The 22,331-nt window shown below is 50.7% G+C and overlaps 2 protein-coding genes across 2 annotated transcripts in view; one reads left to right on the plus strand and one right to left on the minus strand.

Annotated features, from left to right (window-relative positions):
- The window catches only part of lrsam1 (leucine rich repeat and sterile alpha motif containing 1), a 67,421-nt gene extending 45,536 nt beyond the window's left edge, over positions 1-21,885 (plus strand). Inside the window, exons 11-17 of the mRNA XM_078226080.1 lie at positions 3,854-3,949; positions 4,991-5,089; positions 6,296-6,427; positions 10,581-10,650; positions 12,127-12,284; positions 14,226-14,374; positions 18,576-21,885. Coding sequence (XP_078082206.1) covers positions 3,854-3,949; positions 4,991-5,089; positions 6,296-6,427; positions 10,581-10,650; positions 12,127-12,284; positions 14,226-14,351 — 681 coding nt within the window. The 3' untranslated portion in view covers positions 14,352-14,374; positions 18,576-21,885. The remainder of the gene's footprint in view (positions 1-3,853; positions 3,950-4,990; positions 5,090-6,295; positions 6,428-10,580; positions 10,651-12,126; positions 12,285-14,225; positions 14,375-18,575) is intronic.
- Positions 9,401-9,888, minus strand: LOC144502570 (histone H2A.V). Its single transcript, XM_078226675.1, has one exon. It carries the CDS (start codon positions 9,875-9,877, stop codon positions 9,491-9,493), a length of 387 nt encoding a protein of 128 aa, XP_078082801.1. The 5' UTR covers positions 9,878-9,888; the 3' UTR covers positions 9,401-9,490.
- Positions 21,886-22,331: the final 446 nt, after the last annotated feature.

Genomic DNA, 22,331 nt, shown 5'->3' on the forward strand with positions numbered 1-22,331 from the left:
CCCGTGTTTCCCCCCCCGGCTGCCCGTGTTTCCCCCCCCGGCTGCCCGTGTTTTCCCCCCCCCCCGGCTGCCCGTGTTTCCCCCCCCGGCTGCCCGTGTTTTCCCCCCCCGACTGCCCGTGTTTTCCCCCCCCGGCTGCCCGTGTTTTCCCCCCCCGGCTGCCCGTGTTTTCCCCCCCCGGCTGCCCGTGTTTTCCCCCCCCGGCTGCCCGTGTTTTCCCCCCCCGGCTGCCCGTGTTTTCCCCCCCCGGCTGCCCGTGTTTTCCCCCCCCGGCTGCCCGTGTTTTCCCCCCCCCGGCTGCCCGTGTTTTCCCCCCCCGGCTGCCCGTGTTTTCCCCCCCCGGCTGCCCGTGTTTTCCCCCCCCCGGCTGCCCGTGTTTTCCCCCCCCGGCTGCCCGTGTTTTCCCCCCCCGGCTGCCCGTGTTTTCCCCCCCCGGCTGCCCGTGTTTTCCCCCCCCGGCTGCCCGTGTTTTCCCCCCCCGGCTGCCCGTGTTTTCCCCCCCCCGGCTGCCCGTGTTTTCCCCCCCCCGGCTGCCCGTGTTTTCCCCCCCCGGCTGCCCGTGTTTTCCCCCCCCGGCTGCCCGTGTTTTCCCCCCCCGGCTGCCCGTGTTTTCCCCCCCCGGCTGCCCGTGTTTTCCCCCCCCGGCTGCCCGTGTTTTCCCCCCCCGGCTGCCCGTGTTTTTCCCCCCCCGGCTGCCCGTGTTTTTCCCCCCCCGGCTGCCCGTGTTTTGCCCCCCCGGCTGCCCGTGTTTTGCCCCCCCGGCTGCCCGTGTTTTGCCCCCCCGGCTGCCCGTGTTTTGCCCCCCCGGCTGCCCGTGTTTTGCCCCCCCGGCTGCCCGTGTTTTGCCCCCCCGGCTGCCCGTGTTTTGCCCCCCCGGCTGCCCGTGTTTTGCCCCCCCGGCTGCCCGTGTTTTGCCCCCCCGGCTGCCCGTGTTTTGCCCCCCCGGCTGCCCGTGTTTTGCCCCCCCGGCTGCCCGTGTTTTGCCCCCCCGGCTGCCCGTGTTTTGCCCCCCCGGCTGCCCGTGTTTTGCCCCCCCGGCTGCCCGTGTTTTGCCCCCCCGGCTGCCCGTGTTTTGCCCCCCCGGCTGCCCGTGTTTTGCCCCCCCGGCTGCCCGTGTTTTGCCCCCCCGGCTGCCCGTGTTTTGCCCCCCCGGCTGCCCGTGTTTTGCCCCCCCGGCTGCCCGTGTTTTGCCCCCCCGGCTGCCCGTGTTTTGCCCCCCCGGCTGCCCGTGTTTTGCCCCCCCGGCTGCCCGTGTTTTGCCCCCCCGGCTGCCCGTGTTTTGCCCCCCCGGCTGCCCGTGTTTTGCCCCCCCGGCTGCCCGTGTTTTGCCCCCCCGGCTGCCCGTGTTTTGCCCCCCCGGCTGCCCGTGTTTTGCCCCCCCGGCTGCCCGTGTTTTGCCCCCCCGGCTGCCCGTGTTTTGCCCCCCCGGCTGCCCGTGTTTTGCCCCCCCGGCTGCCCGTGTTTTGCCCCCCCGGCTGCCCGTGTTTTGCCCCCCCGGCTGCCCGTGTTTTGCCCCCCCGGCTGCCCGTGTTTTGCCCCCCCGGCTGCCCGTGTTTTGCCCCCCCGGCTGCCCGTGTTTTGCCCCCCCGGCTGCCCGTGTTTTGCCCCCCCGGCTGCCCGTGTTTTGCCCCCCCGGCTGCCCGTGTTTTGCCCCCCCGGCTGCCCGTGTTTTGCCCCCCCGGCTGCCCGTGTTTTGCCCCCCCGGCTGCCCGTGTTTTGCCCCCCCGGCTGCCCGTGTTTTGCCCCCCCGGCTGCCCGTGTTTTGCCCCCCCGGCTGCCCGTGTTTTGCCCCCCCGGCTGCCCGTGTTTTGCCCCCCCGGCTGCCCGTGTTTTGCCCCCCCGGCTGCCCGTGTTTTGCCCCCCCGGCTGCCCGTGTTTTGCCCCCCCGGCTGCCCGTGTTTTGCCCCCCCGGCTGCCCGTGTTTTGCCCCCCCGGCTGCCCGTGTTTTGCCCCCCCGGCTGCCCGTGTTTTGCCCCCCCGGCTGCCCGTGTTTTGCCCCCCGGCTGCCCGTGTTTTGCCCCCCCGGCTGCCCGTGTTTTGCCCCCCCGGCTGCCCGTGTTTTGCCCCCCCGGCTGCCCGTGTTTTGCCCCCCCGGCTGCCCGTGTTTTGCCCCCCCGGCTGCCCGTGTTTTGCCCCCCCGGCTGCCCGTGTTTTGCCCCCCCGGCTGCCCGTGTTTTGCCCCCCCGGCTGCCCGTGTTTTGCCCCCCCGGCTGCCCGTGTTTTGCCCCCCCGGCTGCCCGTGTTTTGCCCCCCCGGCTGCCCGTGTTTTGCCCCCCCGGCTGCCCGTGTTTTGCCCCCCCGGCTGCCCGTGTTTTGCCCCCCCGGCTGCCCGTGTTTTGCCCCCCCGGCTGCCCGTGTTTTGCCCCCCCGGCTGCCCGTGTTTTGCCCCCCCGGCTGCCCGTGTTTTGCCCCCCCGGCTGCCCGTGTTTTGCCCCCCCGGCTGCCCGTGTTTTGCCCCCCCGGCTGCCCGTGTTTTGCCCCCCCGGCTGCCCGTGTTTTGCCCCCCCGGCTGCCCGTGTTTTGCCCCCCCGGCTGCCCGTGTTTTGCCCCCCCGGCTGCCCGTGTTTTGCCCCCCCGGCTGCCCGTGTTTTGCCCCCCCGGCTGCCCGTGTTTTGCCCCCCCGGCTGCCCGTGTTTTGCCCCCCCGGCTGCCCGTGTTTTGCCCCCCCGGCTGCCCGTGTTTTGCCCCCCCGGCTGCCCGTGTTTTGCCCCCCCGGCTGCCCGTGTTTTGCCCCCCCGGCTGCCCGTGTTTTGCCCCCCCGGCTGCCCGTGTTTTGCCCCCCCGGCTGCCCGTGTTTTGCCCCCCCGGCTGCCCGTGTTTTGCCCCCCCGGCTGCCCGTGTTTTGCCCCCCCGGCTGCCCGTGTTTTGCCCCCCCGGCTGCCCGTGTTTTGCCCCCCCGGCTGCCCGTGTTTTGCCCCCCCGGCTGCCCGTGTTTTGCCCCCCCGGCTGCCCGTGTTTTGCCCCCCCGGCTGCCCGTGTTTTGCCCCCCCGGCTGCCCGTGTTTTGCCCCCCCGGCTGCCCGTGTTTTGCCCCCCCGGCTGCCCGTGTTTTGCCCCCCCGGCTGCCCGTGTTTTGCCCCCCCGGCTGCCCGTGTTTTGCCCCCCCGGCTGCCCGTGTTTTGCCCCCCCGGCTGCCCGTGTTTTGCCCCCCCGGCTGCCCGTGTTTTGCCCCCCCGGCTGCCCGTGTTTTGCCCCCCCGGCTGCCCGTGTTTTGCCCCCCCGGCTGCCCGTGTTTTGCCCCCCCGGCTGCCCGTGTTTTGCCCCCCCGGCTGCCCGTGTTTTGCCCCCCCGGCTGCCCGTGTTTTGCCCCCCCGGCTGCCCGTGTTTTGCCCCCCCGGCTGCCCGTGTTTTGCCCCCCCGGCTGCCCGTGTTTTGCCCCCCCGGCTGCCCGTGTTTTGCCCCCCCGGCTGCCCGTGTTTTGCCCCCCCGGCTGCCCGTGTTTTGCCCCCCCGGCTGCCCGTGTTTTGCCCCCCCGGCTGCCCGTGTTTTGCCCCCCCGGCTGCCCGTGTTTTGCCCCCCCGGCTGCCCGTGTTTTGCCCCCCCGGCTGCCCGTGTTTTGCCCCCCCGGCTGCCCGTGTTTTGCCCCCCCGGCTGCCCGTGTTTTCCCCCCCCCCGCCGCCCGTGTTTTCCCCCCCCCCGCCGCCCGTGTTTATGGCTGCCTCTGTACTTCCCCTCACTCCATGCTCCTGGAGGCACACCTGCTCCAACTCTCTCCTCGTTGCCCACGGCACTTTTGTCTTGTGTACACATGCCATTGCTCGCCTGGCACCCTTTCCTCAAACATCTCCTGCCTGTCGTGCAAATCCTTCGTCTGTCCCATTTTTGTTTCTTATGACTTCTTTGTCACTTGCCAGGGAACATTGGTGCAAGAGCGACAGGAACTGAGTGACCTCCTGCAGCAGCTACTGAAAGAGAAGAATCATCGAGAAAAGGAGCTTCGGGATCTGCTGGTATGTGTGAATGGGAGGGAGGGGCTCCCGGGTCCCACCGGAAAGCCTTTGGACAGGGACACACTGCCAATGGTATGGCTACACCTCCTGTATCCTACTCATCATCACTGCCTCTAGTAATAATAATCACCACCACTTCACTCTACAGTCCAAACAGTCCCAATCGGGAATGGCTGCCAATAGGATTCATTCATGAGGCAACGTTACCTAAACTAAGTTTACATTCACTGGAATGAAGAAGGTTCAGGGCTGATGTGAGTTGAGTTTTTTTTGAAAACAATTGATAAGGGGAATAGAGCAACATTTTTTCTAATAGTGGGTGGAGACTAGGACGTGGGGACATAACTTCAAAATCACAGCCAGACCATTCAAGAAAGAAGCTGGGAAACATTTCTTCCCATGAAAGGTTGTGGTAATGTTTTGGGCTCCGGTTGGATTCTGCCAAGAGTTTGGGATGTTTTCGTAGAATCCCGACAGTGCAGAAGGAGGGTATTCGGCCCATTGAGTCTGCACCGACCACATTCCCACTCAGAGCCTCTCCCCATAACCCCATGCATATACCCTGCTAATCCCCCTGACACTAAAGGGAAATTTAGCATGGCCAATCCACCTAACCCGCACATCTTTGGACTGTGGGAGGAAACCGGAGCACCCGGAGGAAACGCATGCAGGCATGGGGAGAATGTGCAAACTCCACACAGGCAGCGACCCAAGCCAGGAATTGAACCCAGGTCCTTGGCGCTGTGAGGCAGCAGTGCTAACCACTGTGCCACCGTCACAGCAGATTCTGTTGGGGGTTTGGGATGTTTTGGGGTGGATTCTGCTGTGGGGGGTGGGTTGGGATGGATTCTGCCGGGGGGGGTTTGGGGCATTTTGGGTTTGGGGTGGATTCTTTCGGGGGTTTTGGGACATTTTGATGTAGATTCTCCTGGAGGTTTGGGATGTTTTGGGTTTGGAGTGAATTCTGCCGGGGGTTTGGATATTTTGGATTTTGGGTGGATTTTGTATGAGTTGCTATGAGTTGTGTTTTGTTATCCTCAGGCGGAATTGGAAACGAAACACGAGACCAGTCAGGAGAATTACTGGCTGATTCAGTATCAGCGTCTGATGGATCAGAAACCTCTGTCTCTCCAAGCGCGGGTAAGTTCATAGAACATAGAATCAGAGAATCCTACAGTGCAGAAGGAGGCCGTTCGGCCCATTGAGTCTGCACCGACCACAATCCCACCCAGGCCCTATCCCCATAACGTCTCTTGTTTACCCTGCTAATTTCCCTGACACTAAGGGTCAATTTATCATGGCCAATCAACCTAACCCACACATCTTTGGATTTGATGCACATCAGTCTCGCTAACATACACCATTCTGAGTGAAGAACCTTCTCTGAACAATAATTTTACTGTTAATCCATCCTGTCCCATTTGTCACTGGATCGTAACTTTGTTCCTGTTTATGTTCTTAAAGAAGTTTGGGTTGTAATGCAAGAATTTAACTGGACTAAAGATTGTTCAGCCCATCTCCTTGTATCTTGCATTCAGGAACTATAATCTAGCAATCTGCATCACCTCCCTGGGAGCGTGCATACCCTCTACCCTGTAATCTTCATTGAATCATAAATGTTTATTTTGTTCTTACTAATATTTTGACGCCAGTATCTGAACTCTGGGGTCCCGGAGCAATTGGGTCAGTAACAACTTGTGGAACCTGACTCTCTACCGGAGTGATTTGCCACCGGGTACTGTTCCTGGGTGTCCTCTGGTTATTTGATTTGGTAAGAAGTTTAACAACACCAGGTTAAAGTCCAACAGGTTTATTTGGTAGCAAAAGCTTTTGCTACCAAATAAACCTGTTGGACTTTAACCTGGTGTTGTTAAACTTCTTACTGTGTTTACCCCAGTCCAACGCCGGCATCTCCACATCATATTTGATTTGGGACAATACTCGATGGGACATTGACTGGATGTTGTTACCCTTCACCTCTTGATTTGACCTCAATCTGGGCTGATGGAATGAAGGCTCCTGTGTTTGCCATTGTACTCTCAAAGTAACTTCAAGTGAAAGGTGGTTTACAACAGAGAGTTGCCCATATTCTGTCACCAACTGGTGCCAACATGCAAACCTTTGCCGTGTATTTGAGTCCAGTCTGGAGATGTTAGGCTGGGGCATGGAAAACTGGTGCCAGCCCATGTCTGGTCCTTACCCAGCCATTCCCAGGGGTATTTCTCCATTTGCTGTCTTCCCCATTGCCTGCCATCACTATGTGTGTGCATTATTCACTCTGCCCCTCCCCCCATACACTGTTGCGGGCAAACCACTCATCTCTTGATCCTCTCTCGTCCTGTGCAGGAGGAAGGTGTGGAGAAGGCCCTGGTGGATCTGTTGGCTGAGCTCTCAGCTGATCAGTACCTGCCCCTGTTTGCCCACCATCGGGTCACCCTGAAGATGCTGCGGTACATGACAGCAGAGGATCTCCAGCAGGTAATAGGGAGCGTGCCTTTAATTAAACTGGCATCACCCGTGGTTTGGGGATAGGGGGGCTGCATAATTCTGGATAACGTGCTAAATTCATATAAGTGGTGTGTGACTGACTGTCCCATTGAGAGAATTACAGTGAGTGGTGTGTGACAGACTCATTGAGAGTATTACAGTGAGTGGTGTGTGAGTGACTCTCATTGAGAGAATTACAGTGAGTGACGTGTGACTGACATTGAGAGAATTACAGTGAGTCGTGTGTGACTGACTCTCATTGAGATGTAATACAGTGAGTGGCGTGAGTGACTCCCTCATTGAGAGAATTACAGTGAGTGGCGTGAGTGACTCCCTCATTGAGAGAATTACAGTGAGTGGCGTGAGTGACTCCCTCATTGAGAGAATTACAGTGAGTGGTATTTGATTTATTATTATCACATGTATTAACATACAGTCAAAAGTTGTTTGTTGCGCATTATACAGACAAAACATACCGTTCATAGAGAAGGAAACGAGAGAGTGCAGAATGTAGTGTTACAGTCATAGCTAGGGTGTGGAGAAAGATCAGCTTAATGCGAGGTAAGTCCATTCAAAAGTCTGACAGCAGCAGGAAAGAAGCTGTTCTTGAGTCAGTTGGTACGTGACCTCAGACTTTTGTATCTTTTTCCCGAAGGTGGAAGAGAGAATGTCCGGGGTGCGTGGGGTCCTTAATTATGCTGGCTACTTTGCCGTGGCAGCGGGAATTGTAGACAGAGTCAATGGATGGGATGCTGGTTTGCGTGATGGATTGGTCTACATTCACGACCTTTTGTAGTTTCTTGCGGTCTTGGGCAGAGCACAAGCCATACCAAGCTGTGATACAACCAGAAAGAATGCTTTCTATGGTGCATCTGTAAAAGTTGGTGAGAGTCGTAGCTGACATGCCAAATTTCCTTAGTCTTCTGAGAAAGTAGAGGCGTTGGTGGGCTTTATTAACCATAGTGTCGGTCTGGTGGCACCAGGACAGGTTGTTGGTGATCTGGGCACCTAGAAACTTGAAGCTCTCGACCTTTTTTACTTCGTCCCCATTGATGTAGAGAAGGGCATGTTCTCCTTTACGCTTCCTGAAGTCGATGACAATCTCCTTCGTTTTGTTGACATTGAGGGAGAGATTATTGTTGCCGCACCAGTTCACCAGATTCTCTATCTCATTCCTGTACTCTGTCTTGTCATTGTTTGAGATCCGACTCACTCCAGTGGTGTCGTCAGCAAACTTGAAAATCTAATTGATGGGGAATTTGGCCGCACAGTCATAGGTGTATAAGGAATATAGCAGGGGGCTGAGAACACAGCCTTGTGGGGCACCGGTGTTGAGGATGATCAAGGAGGAGGTGTTGTTGCCTATCCTCACTGATTGTGACCTGTGAGTTAGGAAGTTCAGGATCCAGTCACAGAGGGAGGTGCCAAGGCCCAGGCCACGGAGTTTGGAGATGAGTTTCTTGGGAATAATCGTGTTGAAGGCTGAGCCATAATCAATAAATAGGAGTCTGACATAGGTGTCCTTGTTATCTAAGTGTTCCAGGATTGAGTGCAGGGCTAGGGAAATGGCATCTGCTGTGGACCTGTTGCTGCAGTAGGCAAACTGGAGTGGATCCAGGTAGTCCGGTAGGCTGGAATTGATTCGTGCCACAACTAACCTTTCGAAGCACTTCATAATGATGGATGTCAGAGCCACCGGCCGATAGTCATTAAGGCACATTGCTTGGTGTGTGACTGACTCTCTCACTGAGAGTGTTACTGTGAGTGGTGTGTGACTGACTCTCATTGAGGGAATTACAGTGAGTAGTGTTAACTTCATTAACAAGTGATCTAGTGATGATTCCCTTCAGTTCCACAGAGGAGTTGATGGTAAAGTTCTGCATCCAGTAATGCTGCTCTAGAATACTGATATTGACAGAATAATTGATTTCCTTCTGAGTTTGCTCAGCTAACTGGTGCTGGCCTGGTATGGGTGAGGAAGCTGGTCATGATTGAACTGTCTGACTCTTGTTGCGATTCACCCAAGAAGTTTCCAATCTCCAAGCTGATTATTGGGGGTCTTGTGAACTAATGTTAGTGGCCGGCTGAATTGAGACCTTCAGAGGTTTAAAGGCTGTATCCTTTCCCTTGCTAGCTCTGTCCAGGAGTCACATTCTGTCAGCAATCCCCCTGATGTAAAGGACATCCCATTAAAGAAGCTCCTTTGTGTTCACGGAGGTTATACCAAACTGTTAATCTATGGGTCGTGCCTGATTCTGGACATCACACTTCAGGAAAAATGATAACAATGTTTGGGAGGGTGCGGAGGGGATTGAATGGAATGGTGTTGGGAATGAAGGAACTGGTTTGGAGCGACGAAAGAAGATGCGATTGTTCTCCTTAGAGCAGCAACAGTTAAGGAGAGATTTAATAGAATCATAGAATCCCTACAGTGCAGAAGGAGGCCATTTGGCCCATTGAGTCGCCAACTATCCCACCCAGGCCCTATCCCCGCCATCCCATATATTTACCATGACAATCCCTCTAACCTATGCATCCCCGGACACTAAGGGGCAATTTAGCACGGCCAAAGCACTTGACCCGCACATCTTTGGACTGAGAGAGGAAACCCACGCAGACACAGAGAGAATGTGCAAACTCCACACAGTCACCCAAGCCGGGAATCGAATCCAGGTCCATGGAGCTGAGGGGCAGCAGTGCTAACCACTGTGCCACCTTGCCGCCCTTTGATATTTAATAGGTGTATTCAAAATAAGACTAGATCGAGAAAAAACATTCCCAGTGGACTGTTTTATTGTATAAAACACACTTGCGTAACCTAATTGTTGACAAACTGCTGTATTTGCTAGTTATATTCGCATACAGCTTTAAATCTAGACTGTAGAACATACAAACAGGTCTTTCAGATTATACTGAACAGTAAAGTCATCTCCTAAAACTCTTCCCATTTTATTTTAACTTTTTTTAAAAAAAAGATGCCAAGTATCCCCAGGTTCTTCTGTCCAAATTACAGTACGACTGTAGGGAGGAAGAGGGTAGGTTCAAAACTGGGCTCTATGCCGTCTTTTGCTGTCCCTTCTTCCCGATCAGAGACTTATGGATGTGAGGAATCACACCACCACCGGCAATGGTTGCCTTGATCAGCGAATCCAGCTCCTCATCACCTCTGATGGCCAACTGCAAGTGACGTGGCGTGATGCGCTTTACTTTCAGATCCTTCGATGCATTCCCTGCCAACTCCAACACCTCAGCAGTGAGATACTCGAGGATAGCTGCACTGTACACTGCAGCTGTAGCACCCACCCGTCCATGGCTAGTGGTACGAGTCTTTAAATGCCTATGGATACGACCTACAGGAAACTGTAGCCCTGCTCTTTGAGAGCGGGAAACTGCTTTAGCTTTGGCCTTTCCCGAGTCCTTCCCAGCTTTCCCGCCAGCCATCTTCCTCCTGCCCCCTCTCTCTCAGACAATAACCGCCAGCGCGCGTGCGCAGGGGGGCAGGGTTAGAAACCAACAGACAACGGTTTAAGATCATTGGCAAAAGGGCGAGGGTTGAAAGGGGATAGATTATTTCTTTATGTAGCAAGTTATGTTCTGGTTTTGCAGCCTGAAAAGATGTTGGATTTAATAGGGACTTTCTAAAGCATTGAGAAGAAAGAATGATTGGGAGTCTAACAGGAAAGAGCAGGGGAATGGGACTAATTGGATTGTTCTTTCAAAGAGTTAGCACAGACACGATGGGTCCATTGGCCTGCTCAGGTGCTGTATGATTCTAATATCTTGGCATGTCTGCAGCATGCAGCACACGGGGCATCTTTGGCTGCATGAGTGAAGAGATATTTTACCCGTGCTCTAATGGTTCTCGGTTGAGGGGGTGGGTGGGTCACCTGTGGGCAGGATACCTCCAAAATCACCAACTGCTCAGGAGACCATCCTGAGCTGCCTGGTGTTTTCCCAGCCTCTCTAAAGAAGCAAGATCTCCTGCCAACACTTCTCTACAGTGGAAATTGCAAGTAGCAGGCGTGGGAATGGTGTATATTTTACAGTTGGGTGCAGGATACTGTTCTGGGATGTATGAGTGGGAGGGTTGTCTGGCTAAACTTGGGTGAATCGTCTTCTGAAGATGCCTCTCTCTCGTCCACAGATTGGAGTCAAGGAGAGCAGATTACAACGCGCTATACTCCGCCGTGTGCAAGAGAGTTTGCCTGGAGAAGGTAACTGCGTTAAGAGATGGTCGCTCTCCCCCTGTCACTTATCGGTTCAAGAAAGCATTTGCAAATGATGTTAGCAAGGCCCTGTATGGAGCCCAGTCTGAAAGGGGAATTGTTTAGTTTGGAGCATCCCAATGGGTAAATGATCCCTTGTGATGCACACAAAGAGAGGTCTGTCTCCCTGATGCCCTGGGCAACCTATCACTGAACCAGCTTACTAGATCATTGTGGCACCTAATTGTGTGTAAATTTCCTACATTACAAAGAAGATGTGAATTTATGTAGCACCTTTCACAATTTAAGACTGTCCCAAAGCACTCTCCAGCCAATGAAGTAGTTTTGAAATGCAGTCTTTGTTGTAATAAGGGAAAAACATTTTTTAAAGTTTAATTGCTTTTACAGCTTTGGGGCTATCTTGAGAGTTTGTACATCAATGCAGAACCTTGCTTTGTTTTTTTTTATTGTTTTACCCCAGGAAAGTGTGGCGGATCACCCAGACTGACAGACCACCCAGAGAATCCAGACTAACGTCCAGGAAGATTAGAGCAGACATCAGATTCTGGGGGAGTGAGGAATAATATTGTTCCACAACAGTCTGATGTCTGCTCTAATCTTCTGAAACAGATTCCATGGGCAGTGTTGTCAGTCTTACCCACAGTTTGATGTTAAACTGAGTGTAGCTGACTGAGCGTTGTGGGACCGGATAGAGCTGGCTCTCACTGTCAATACTGGAAACCGTCTCCCTCAATAACGCAGAGGGAACCAAGACTGGATCCATGGGGAATTCTCTGTCTGTGGGACCCAGAGACAGTGAAGAATGATAAATTGCCACCCCTTGATGACACCTGGGTAAATCCACCACCTATCTGAGGACTGAGGTGACAAAACACTCTGAATGAAAGCGGCCCATTTTCCTCCTTTACCAACATGGCAGCCAATTCAGTCCTCGACCCAATCCAAGCTCATTTATTCCCCAGTTTTACCTGCATCACAGAATCCCTACAATGCAGAAGAAGGCCATTCGGCCCATCAAGCCTGCACTGACAATGATCCCACCCAGGTCCTATCTGCTCAACCACACATATTTACCCCACCAATCCCCCTGGCACTAAGGGGCAATTTAGCATGATCAATCTACCTATTCTGCACATCTTTGGATTGTGGGAGCACCCGGAGGAAACCCACGCAGACACAGGGAGAATGTGCAAACTCCACACAGTCACCCAAGCCTGTAATCGAACCCAGGTCCCTGGCGCTGTGAGACAGCAGTGCTAACCACTGTGCCACCATGCCACCCAATCTTCCTATTGCTCACTGGTTTCTTGGTTTCTTTCTTGCTCTCGCCCTCGCCACACCCCCCCTTGCCCTCCCTCCCTCCCTGAGGGGCGAATGGGGTGGGGAGGGAGTGGTCTGAGGGGAGGTGCAGTGTTGACATTCCTGGTGCAGCAATTGCCTCATAATTTGCCTCCGGTTTTATAGATGGGAGATTCATCCCAGCGAAAGATGCTGCTGCTGATCTGGGTGAGGTGCAGCCCAGTGCCCCTGCAGAGGATGAAGCCGGACCCTCCAGTCCCAATGTGCCCGTCTTGGAGGAGGTGCTGGCTCAGTCGGAGTGTGTTGTTTGTTTGGAGCGAGAGGTAAGGAAAGCAGCGATGGCTGAAAGAGAACAGCAATAAAAGAGTTTCTTTCAGGCAGTTATCTACACGTCTCAGTGTATCCGGTGGTCCGTGTGTCTGGTGGCTGCAGTTGTGTAGTACCTTCTACATGGTAAAACAACACAAGGAGGTTATTGACGAATCTGACACTGAGCTGGGGGAGGGGGGGGGGGGGGGGGGGGAGGAGGTATTTGGGTTTGATCACAGAGAGAGGTTTTTAAAGAACATATCTCAAAGAACGAATGATAGCAAGGTTTATAGAGGAAATTCTGTTAATGAATACCGTGACGTGGAGATGCCGGCGTTGGACTGGGGTAAACACAGTAAGAAGTCTAACAACACCAGGTTAAAGTCCAACAGGTTTATTTGGTAGATTTTGCAACCAAACAAACTTGCTGGACTTGAACCTGCTGTTGTTAGATTTGTTACAATGAATACCGAGGGCAGGGAGGGATGTACAACAAGGTCCAAGTTGAGGAGACACAAAGAGCTGGAGAATGTTCCGGAGATGGGGCGGTGGTGAGGCCACCTCACCAAGTCTCGTTCAGCCATCATTCCTGTTCTCACTGACACCAGCAGCTCCTCGTTCAGCATCACCCTGATTTAAACATTCTCATCAATGTCTTCCAATCCCTCTGGCCTTGACCCCTCGCTGTCTCTAATCCCCTCCGTCCTCCCCGCTGTCTCTAATCCCCTCCGTCCTCCTCGCTGTCTCTAATCCCCTCCGTCCTCCTCGCTGTCTCTAATCCCCTCCGTCCTCCCCGCTGTCTCTAATCCCCTCCGTCCTCCCCGCTGTCTCTAATCTCCTCCGTCCTCCCCGCTGTCTCTAATCCCCTCCGTCCTCCCCGCTGTCTCTAATCTCCTCCGTCCTCCTCGCTGTCTCTAATCCCCTCCGTCCTCCCCGCTGTCTCTAATCCCCTCCGTCCTCCCCGCTGTCTCTAATCCCCTCCGTCCTCCTCGCTGTCTCTAATCCCCTCCGTCCTCCCCGCTGTCTCTAATCCCCTCCGTCCTCCTCGCTGTCTCTAATCCCCTCCGTCCTCCCCGCTGTCTCTAATCTCCTCCGTCCTCCCCGCTGTCTCTAATCCCCTCCGTCCTCCCCGCTGTCTCTAATCTCCTCCGTCCTCCCCGCTGTCTCTAATCCCCTCCGTCCTCCCCGCTGTCTCTAATCTCCTCCAGCCCCCCCGCTGTCTCTAATCTCCTCCAGCCCCCCCGCTGTCTCTAATCTCCTCCAGCCCCCCCGCTGTCTCTAATCTCCTCCAGGCCCCCCCCCCCCCTCCCCTTGCCAGCTCCCCCCGTATCCACTATGGAATGAGAATTAGTGAGTGGAGCACCATTTAGATAGTGTGTTGATAGAACAGGATGGAGATGGGAACATGTGGTACCACAGCTTGCCCAGTGGGGGTGAGCCCCTACACAGATTGGTTACCAGTTGGAAAGTTTGTGTGTTATTCCAGCAGTTTCTGATTTGTAACATTGCTTTTCTTGTTACATATTATTTGGGATGTGGGTGAGTTGCTGATGATGCCGGTGTCAGTTACCTGTTCCTTCAGCTGATGGTGAGGCACTTTCTTGATGCACTGCAGTCCATGTGTTGTAGGTACACCCACAGTGCTGTTAGGGAGAGAGTTCCAGGTTTTTGATTCAGTCACAGTGATATATTTCCAAGTCAGGATGGTTTGTGGCTTGGGAGGGGAATGTGCAGACGGCCGTGTTCCCAGGCATCTGCTGCCCCTGTCTTCCCAGGCGATAGAGGTCATGGATTTGGGAGGTGCTGCAGTGTGTCCGGAAGATGGTGCATATTGCTGTTGTAGAGAAAAAGAAGCTAATTGGTTTCGGTGTAAAGCAGAGATTATTTAGAAAGGTGAAGAAAGAGATGTCAGCTGGGAGAAGTGTTGACACTCTCTCTCTCTCATTCTTTTTCAGAGTCAGATGATCTTCCTGCCCTGTGGTCATGTGTGCTGCTGTCAGACGTGTGGGGCGGAACTGCGTACTTGCCCCCTCTGCCGGAAAGACATCGAACAAAAGATCCGCATGTATCGTACATCCTGAGTTATGACCTGCCCCTGTCCAAGGTACGTGTGCCTCAGAATGCTGGCGGTATTCCGAAACCAGCTCAGGTTTAGATCCAACCTCCTGGAGGCTCCTCAGTAAGAAGCCCTCCTGGACTCTACTCCATTACTAAGGGTAAGAGAACCCCAGGGGCACCCACAGGTGCCATCTTTTGGATGAGGGCACAGGAGGAGGGTGAGAAGGTGGCAAATGAAAAGCAGTGATCAAGAATGCCAGCTCATTAACAGTCCTGACGATAGGTCATTGACCTGAAACGTTAACGCTGTTTCTCTCTCGGATGCTGCCTGACTTGCTGAGTATTTCCGGCATTGTTTGTTTTTATTCCCTTTCACCCCATGAAAAAGGTTCTCCTCGTGTCCCCATTGCTTTTTTTGCCATTTACCTTAAATCTGTGCCATCTAGTTCTCGATCTTTCCAATGGGAACCGATTCTCACCATCCACTCTGTACAGAACCCTCATGATTTTGAACATCTCTATCAAATCTCCTCTCAGCCACCTTTTCTCTAAGGAAGACAGTCCCAATCTCTCCAATCTGTTGACTTAACGGAGGTTCCTCATCTCTGGAACCATTCTTGTCAATCTTTTCTGCACTCTGTCTAATGCCTTCACATTCTTCCTAAAGTGCAGAGCCCGAGGCTGAGTCAGTGTTTTATACACGTTTCAACATAACCTCCTTGTTTTTTCACTCAGTGCCCCTATTAATAAAGCCCAGGATGCTCTCTGCTTTATTGACCACTCTTTCTTCCACTTGTCCTGCCAATTTCAATGGTTTGTACACATAAATGCCCAGGTCCCTCTGCTCTCGCACCCACTTTAGACTTGTGCCTTTTATTTGTGTCTCTGTATCCATCCAACCAAAATGAATAACTGCGCAGTTCTCTACGTTAAATTCCGTCAGCCATTTTCCACCCGTTCCACCAACCTGTCTATGTCCTTTTGAAGTTCCACATTATCCTCTTCTACAGATTTTGAAATTGTGCCCTGTATATCAAGTTCTAAATCATTAATAAAGGCAGGAATCCAAACACTGACCCCTGGGGAACTCAACTATAAACCTTCCTCCAGTGCAAAAAAAACTTTTTGCCACTACACTCTACTTCCTTTCACACAGACAGTTTTGTATCCATTTTGCTACTGCCCCTTTTATTCCATGAGCTCTAACTTATCTCACAGGTCTGTGGTGTGGCACTGTATCAAATGCCTTTTGGAAGTCCATGTACACCACATCAACAGTATTCCCCTCATCAACCCTCTCTGTTACCTCATCAAAAAAACTCAAGCAAGTTGAACACAATTTGCCCTGAACAAATCCATGCCGGCTTTCTTTAATTAACCCGCATTTTCCCAAGTGACTATTAATTTTGTTGTTTCTAGAAGCTTCCCTACTTGTGATGTCAACCTGACCAGTCTGCAGTTCCTGGGCTTATCTTTACACTTTTTCTGAACAAGTTGTAACATGTGCAATTCTCCAATCCTCTGGCACCACCAGTCGAAGGAAGATTGAAAAATTATGACCTGTGTTTCCACAGTTTCCACTCTTGCTTCTCTCAATATCGTTGGATGCATCTCACTGGTTCTGGTGCCTTATCGACTTTAATTACAGATGACTATCCAATATTCTTAGATAAAAGCAAAATACTGCTGATGCTAGTTTTTGATCCAATATTCTTATCAATTTTAGTCTTCTCTTTCACCATGACCTGGGTAGCATTTCCTTCCTTGGTAAAGACAGATTAATTTAACAACTCATTTATTCCCCTGCCTCTGTGTAAATCCCCTTTATGGTCCCTAGTTGATCCCTCTTTTTTTTAACCACCCTTTTATTATTGATATGCCTATCCTTTTATTTTAGCTGTCAGCCTCTTTTATTCTCTTTTTGCTTCTCTTATTCGCTTTTTGCTCTCTTAATCTTCTATTCTCAGCCTGGTTCTCAATTTTATTATTCACCTGACATCTGTCATAAGCCCACATTAGAACAAAGAAAATTACAGCACAGGAACAGGCCCTTTTGCCCTCCAAGCCTGCACCCAACTATGCTGCCCGACTGAACTAAAACCCCCTACCCTTCCGGGGATCATATCCCTCTATTCCCATCCCATTCATGTATTTGTCCAGACGCCCCTTAAGAGTCACTAATGTATCTGCTTCCACTACCTCCCCCGGCAGCGAGTTCCAGTCACCCACCACTCTCTTTGTAAAAAAACTTTGCCTTGTACATCTCCTTTAAACCTTGCCCCTGCACCTTAAACCTATGCCCCCTAGTAATCGACTCTTCCACCCTGGGAAAAAGCTTCTGACTATCCACTCTGTCCATGCCCCTCATAATCTTGTAGACTTCTATCAGGTCGCCCCTCAACCTCCGTCATTCCAGTGAGAACAAATCAAGTTTCTCCAACCTCTCCTCATAGCTAATGCCCTCCATACCAGGCAATGTCCTGGTAAATCTTTTCTGTACCCTCTCCAAAGCCTCCACATCCTTCTGGTAGTGTGGCGACCAGAATTGAACACTATATTCCAAGTGCAGCCTAACTAAGGTTCTATAAAGCTGCAAAATGACTTGCCAATTTTTAAACTCAATGCCCCGGCTGATGAAGGCAAGCATGCCGTGTGCCTTCTTGACTACCTTCTCCACCTGCATTTGCCACTTTCAGTGACCTATGTACCTGTACACCCAGATCCCTCTGCCTATCAATACTCTTAAGGGTTCTGCCATTTACTGTATATCTCCTATCTGTATTAGACCTTCCAAAATGCATTACTTGCTTTTTCTTAACCTCTACCTCTTGCTCCATCGAGGATCTGGTTTTGTTTACCCTACTTTTTCACTTCATGAGAATATACCATGACTGTTCTCAAACTTTGTCTTCTTTAAAGGCAGCCTGTTGTTCAGTTAGTTTTTCCTGCTAATCTTTGATTCTAATTTACCTGGGCCAGATCCATTACCTCGTTGAAGTTGGCTTCCCCCCCACCCGGTTAATTATTCTGACTGGATGTTTCTTGTCCCTTCCCATGAGAAACCTAAACCTTATGACACAGTGTTCACCGTCCTCTAAATGTTCCTGGACTGGCACTTGGCCCACATCATTGTAAAGGTCCAAGCTTCATTTCCTGATGGACCGGGAATACATTACTGCAGTTTCTCCTCAGAGCAGAGGTGGCTAAGAGGAGATTTGATGGAGGCGTTTAAAATCATGAATAATTAGGATAGAGTAACTAAAGAGAAACTGGTTCTAGTCTCTGCGCAATCAATAACCAGGGGACACCAGTTTAAGGCGATAGAAACATAGAAACATTTATGTCACAGAAAGAGGCTATTTGCCCCATTGTGTCCCTAATGTCAAAGGAATTCTGCAGCCTAATCCTTTGTTCCAGCTCTTTTGCCTGCAGTCCTATAGATCCCGGTATCTCAAGTGCATATCTAAATATTTTTTAGATGCAATGTAGGTTTCTGCCTCCACCATCCTTTCAGGCAGTGAGTTCCAGATTGACAAAGGAACTGAACGAGATGAGGACAAACCTCTTTATGCAATTATTAATTAGTATTTGGACTGCCTGAAAGGTTGATGGAAACAGATTCAGTTTCCTTTTGAAGGCTACTTTGAACAAATATTTGAAGTTAAAAACATTTGCACGGATATGTGTAAGGAGTGGAGGAGTGAGATGGATTGAATTGCTCTTTGAAAGAACTGACATAGACTTGAGGGCGATTGCCTTCTGTCAGTACTGGGCGGCACGGTAGCACAGTGGTTAGCACTGCTGCTTCACAGCTCCAGGGACCTGGGTTCGATTCTCGGCTTCGGTCACTGTCTGTGTGGAGTTTGCACATTCTCCTCGTGTCTGCGTGGGTTTTCTCCGGGTGCTCCGGTTTCCTCCCACAGTCCAAAGATGTGCGGGTTAGATTGATTGGCCATGCTAAAATTGCCCTTCGTTTCCTGAGATGCGTAAGTTAGAGGGATGAGTGGATAAATATGTAGGGATATGGGGGTAGGGCCTGGATGGGATTGTGGTCGGTGCAGACTCGATGGGCCAAATGGCCTCTTTCTGTACTGTAGGGTTTCTATGATTTCTATGATTCTAATACTGCATTATACTGATTCTCTGGTGTGATGAATCATCCAGTCGCCACTGTCAGGGACTCTGGACTTTGGTTAGTATCTTCTTTCCTTTTGTCAACAATTAATTTAACTTTATGTCTCTCTCAGATCTGTGTACGACCTCGTCCACTTCATCACAGCCTGCTGGTGCCTTATTCGTCCTCTTTCTCCAGCCCTGCTCCCCTACACAGATAACTAGATGAGGCTTACTCTCGGTAAAGCCATGTGGAGCGGCCTCCAGGCTGGCCGGTGTGAGGTGATCCTTGTGGACAGGTGATCTACTCCTGGTTCGGCCTGATGTGTGTTAGTGTCATGCTGCCATGAGGTAGCATTGAGTTGTAACTGGAATTATCACTGACTCCTTGAGTAGGCAACGAACAGAAAACTGGAACTGGAAAATTAAGACTTTTGCTTTCTGGCTGCTGCGTGTTTGTGCCCTTTGTCCTTGGAGATATATTGGAATACCACTGGGAGTTGGTGCAACAATTCTGCAGAGAGCCCAAGTGGATGTACAGTTAGTTCGTGCCCATCATCTCAACCCCACGTATACCCCAAATCACCCATATCGTCCCGTTGTTCGATACTCTGCAGAAAAAAAGTGTAGTAAGAAGTCTCACAACAGCAGGTTAAAGTCCAACAGGTTTATTTGGTAGTACAAGCCGCAAGTTTGTGAAAAAAAGTGTAGCAGGATCTTGTGAATCATAGAATAGTTAGCACAGAAGGCCATTCATCCTGCCATGTCCATGCCAGCTCTACAAGAGTGATTCACCTAGTCTCTCTCCCCGCCTTTCCCTGTAGCCCTGCGTATCTTTATCTTGAGATAAATCATCCAATCCTGTTCTGAAAACCATGATTGAATCTGTCTCTGGCACACACCTCGGGCAGTGCATTCCAAATCCTAACCACTCCCTGCATTAAAATGTCTATGCAACTTTGTTTTTGGTTCTTTTGATGATTATCTTAAATCAGTGACCTCTCCCCTGCTTCTGGTCCCTCCACCATAGAACCATAGAATCCCTACAGTGCAGGAAGAGGCCATTTGGCCCATTGAGTCTGCACCGATCACAATCCCCCCTAGGCTCTATCCCCGTAACCCCACTTATTTACCCTGCTAGTCCCCTGACACCAAGTGGCAATTTAGCCAATCAACCTAACCCGCACATCTTTGGACTGTGGGAGGAAACCAGAGCACTCTGAGGAAACTCACGCAGACACGGGGAGAATGTGCAAACTCCACATAGGCAGTGACCTGAGGCCGGAATTGAACCCAGGTCCCTGGCGCTGTGAGGCAGCAGTGCTAACCACTGTGCCACCGTGCTACCCATATGAGAATAGTTTCTCCCTGTCTACTCTTTCCACCCCCACCCCTCACTCCACGATTTTGAACACCGCTATCAAATCTTCACTCTGATGATCTCGGGTCTGTCTCCCATTTATCCACATAACTGAAGTCTCTCATCTTCTGAACCACTCTCATAAATCTGTTCTGCATCTTATCCAGTGCCTTTACATGCTTCCTAAACTGTGACTCCCAGCTTTGGACGCAATACTGCAGTTGAGGCTGAACCAGTTTTTTTTAATACAAAGGCTCACCGTAACTTGCTTTAGTATTCAGTGCTTCTGTTGATAAAGCCCAGGATTCCGAATGCCTTATTAACTACTTCCTGCCACCTTCAACGATTTGTACTTCCTTCCCCAGGCCCCTCTGCTCCAATACGCCTGTGTACTTTATTTTATTCTTCCTACCGAGTGTATCACTTCACATTTCTCCACATTGAATTTTACTCATTCCACCATCTGTGTCCTTTTGAAGTTCATCACTATCCTCCTTACAGTTCACAACACTTTCAGGTTTAGTGCTATTTGTAAACTATGCTCTGTACGTCCAAGTCCAGGTCATTAATATTGATCAAGTAAAGCAACGATCCTAATATTGACCCCTGGGTAACCCTACCATATATCTTGTTCCAGTCTGAAAACCAACCATTCACCAACACCGTTTCCTGTCGCTCTGCCATGTATCCATGCTACCACTCTCCCTTTGATTACTTTGGGCTTTGCTGATAAGCCTATTATGTGGCACTTTATCAAATGCCTTTTTGGAAGTCCATTTACACCACACTGTCTTCAACAATCTTACCATACCAAAAAAACTTAATCAAAAAGGTTAAACAATATTTACTCTTTAACAAATCTATGCTGGCTTTCTGTAATTACTCAACATTGTCCAAGTGGATGTTAATTTTTTCCCAAATTTGTCACTTCTAAGAGCTTTCTTTCCCATCACCAGTGAGCGGTCTATAGTTTCTGTGCTTATCTTTAGATTTTGTTTGTTTTTGAGTGATGTTAGAAGAGCAGCTGTGAGGTCTGCTGTTTTTATGTGAAGAAGTCAAACAGGTTCATTTATTTTTTTAAAAAGTAATTTTACCCAATTAGAGGTTTTGTGCAATATATTGAATTGTAGCCTTCCAGTCCTGTTCATAGTGTAACTACTCTCTATAGATAAGAATTTGTAATATGTTGTGTGTTATTGGCAAATATAGAAGTGTGATGCTTGTGAATTTTGGCACACTGTAAGTTTATGTTCAAACTAATTTTTACTTGCTTGTTTCTCTTTCTTAGCCCTCAGTGATCATGCATCACTCAACATGGGAGTTGACAGTGGAACTGCCTCTCTTCCCCTGAACAGCTCCTGATAAATTGGTACTATTTCTACCTTCTGGGAAAGTGCCAGAATATGAGCTCCTGAAGCTACTGGGCGGGGGTAACCTTTGTTAAAGATTATATCCCCAAACCACAGCTGTTTTTTTCACTGTAGTCCGGCAGTAGCTGCGCTGTGTATCCAATCTTGTCCCATAGAACACTAAGTCTTAATTCTCATGGGGTTGCTTTTCTTTGTACCTCTCCCATTCTATTGCTGTAACTTCAGGGGAACCTCATTTACTTGTGTCAATGGGGTACCCAGTGGGAGGTGCCCCAAGGAAATTGTCCCTTCACGGTTCTTAATGCTCTTTGCTGCAAGGTCTTCCACATATTCCTCCTTTTCTTACCTCCCTTTGGTGTTCCTGAATTTAAGGACTTTTATAGAACCCACGGTCAATGTTACTCAACTGCTGCACCTTTAGTGCTATCCTGCATTAAAGGCTTTCTTCCGACATTAATATTTCTCCCATGATCAGAAACTGCATGTTGCATTAAACTCGATACAAGAATGTAAAGCATGTTTTTTTTTTAAAGGTTACAGATTTTTTAATTTATTGAATCTTCCTTTCAGTATGTATGCACTGGCTTAGGTGCTGTTAATGGAAGTCTTGCTGTAAGCCATGATTTTCAATATTCAAGGATTATATACACGTTAAAATTGGTGATCTTTATGGAAATTCTTTCTCACAATAAAGGTCATAAACTGAAGCATATACCAGCTGTTGGATCCTGGTGTGTCATTTCCCCTGCGTGGATTGCTGCATTTTCTGTTCTTGATGTAGCTTCCTGGAGCATTGCCGATTGTTCTGGGGTTTATTCTCAGAGTTACCATCGGTAACCGTCCAGATGAAAGTACTAAAGGGCACGGGAGGGTCAAGCTTGGGTAAGACTGATAAGCTAGCAATTAATTCACTTCTGTGCAGAAGACTGTCACTCGGGTAATGGAGATTAATAGTTTAATGAAAGAGAGATTTAATTACTTTTTTGGGTGTTAGCTTTGAAACTAGCCAGAGGATAGTTTGTAAGTGACAGCTTGCATTTGTATAAAATAAACATTTATATCATGCTTTCACAATCTCAGGCCATCTCGAGATGCTTTACAGTCAATGAAGTGGTGTTGTAGGAATCACAGCCACTAACTTATGCACAGGAAGGTCTCAC

Source organism: Mustelus asterias, chromosome 13 (genome assembly GCF_964213995.1).
Source record: "Mustelus asterias chromosome 13, sMusAst1.hap1.1, whole genome shotgun sequence".
Lineage (NCBI taxonomy): Eukaryota > Metazoa > Chordata > Chondrichthyes > Carcharhiniformes > Triakidae > Mustelus > Mustelus asterias.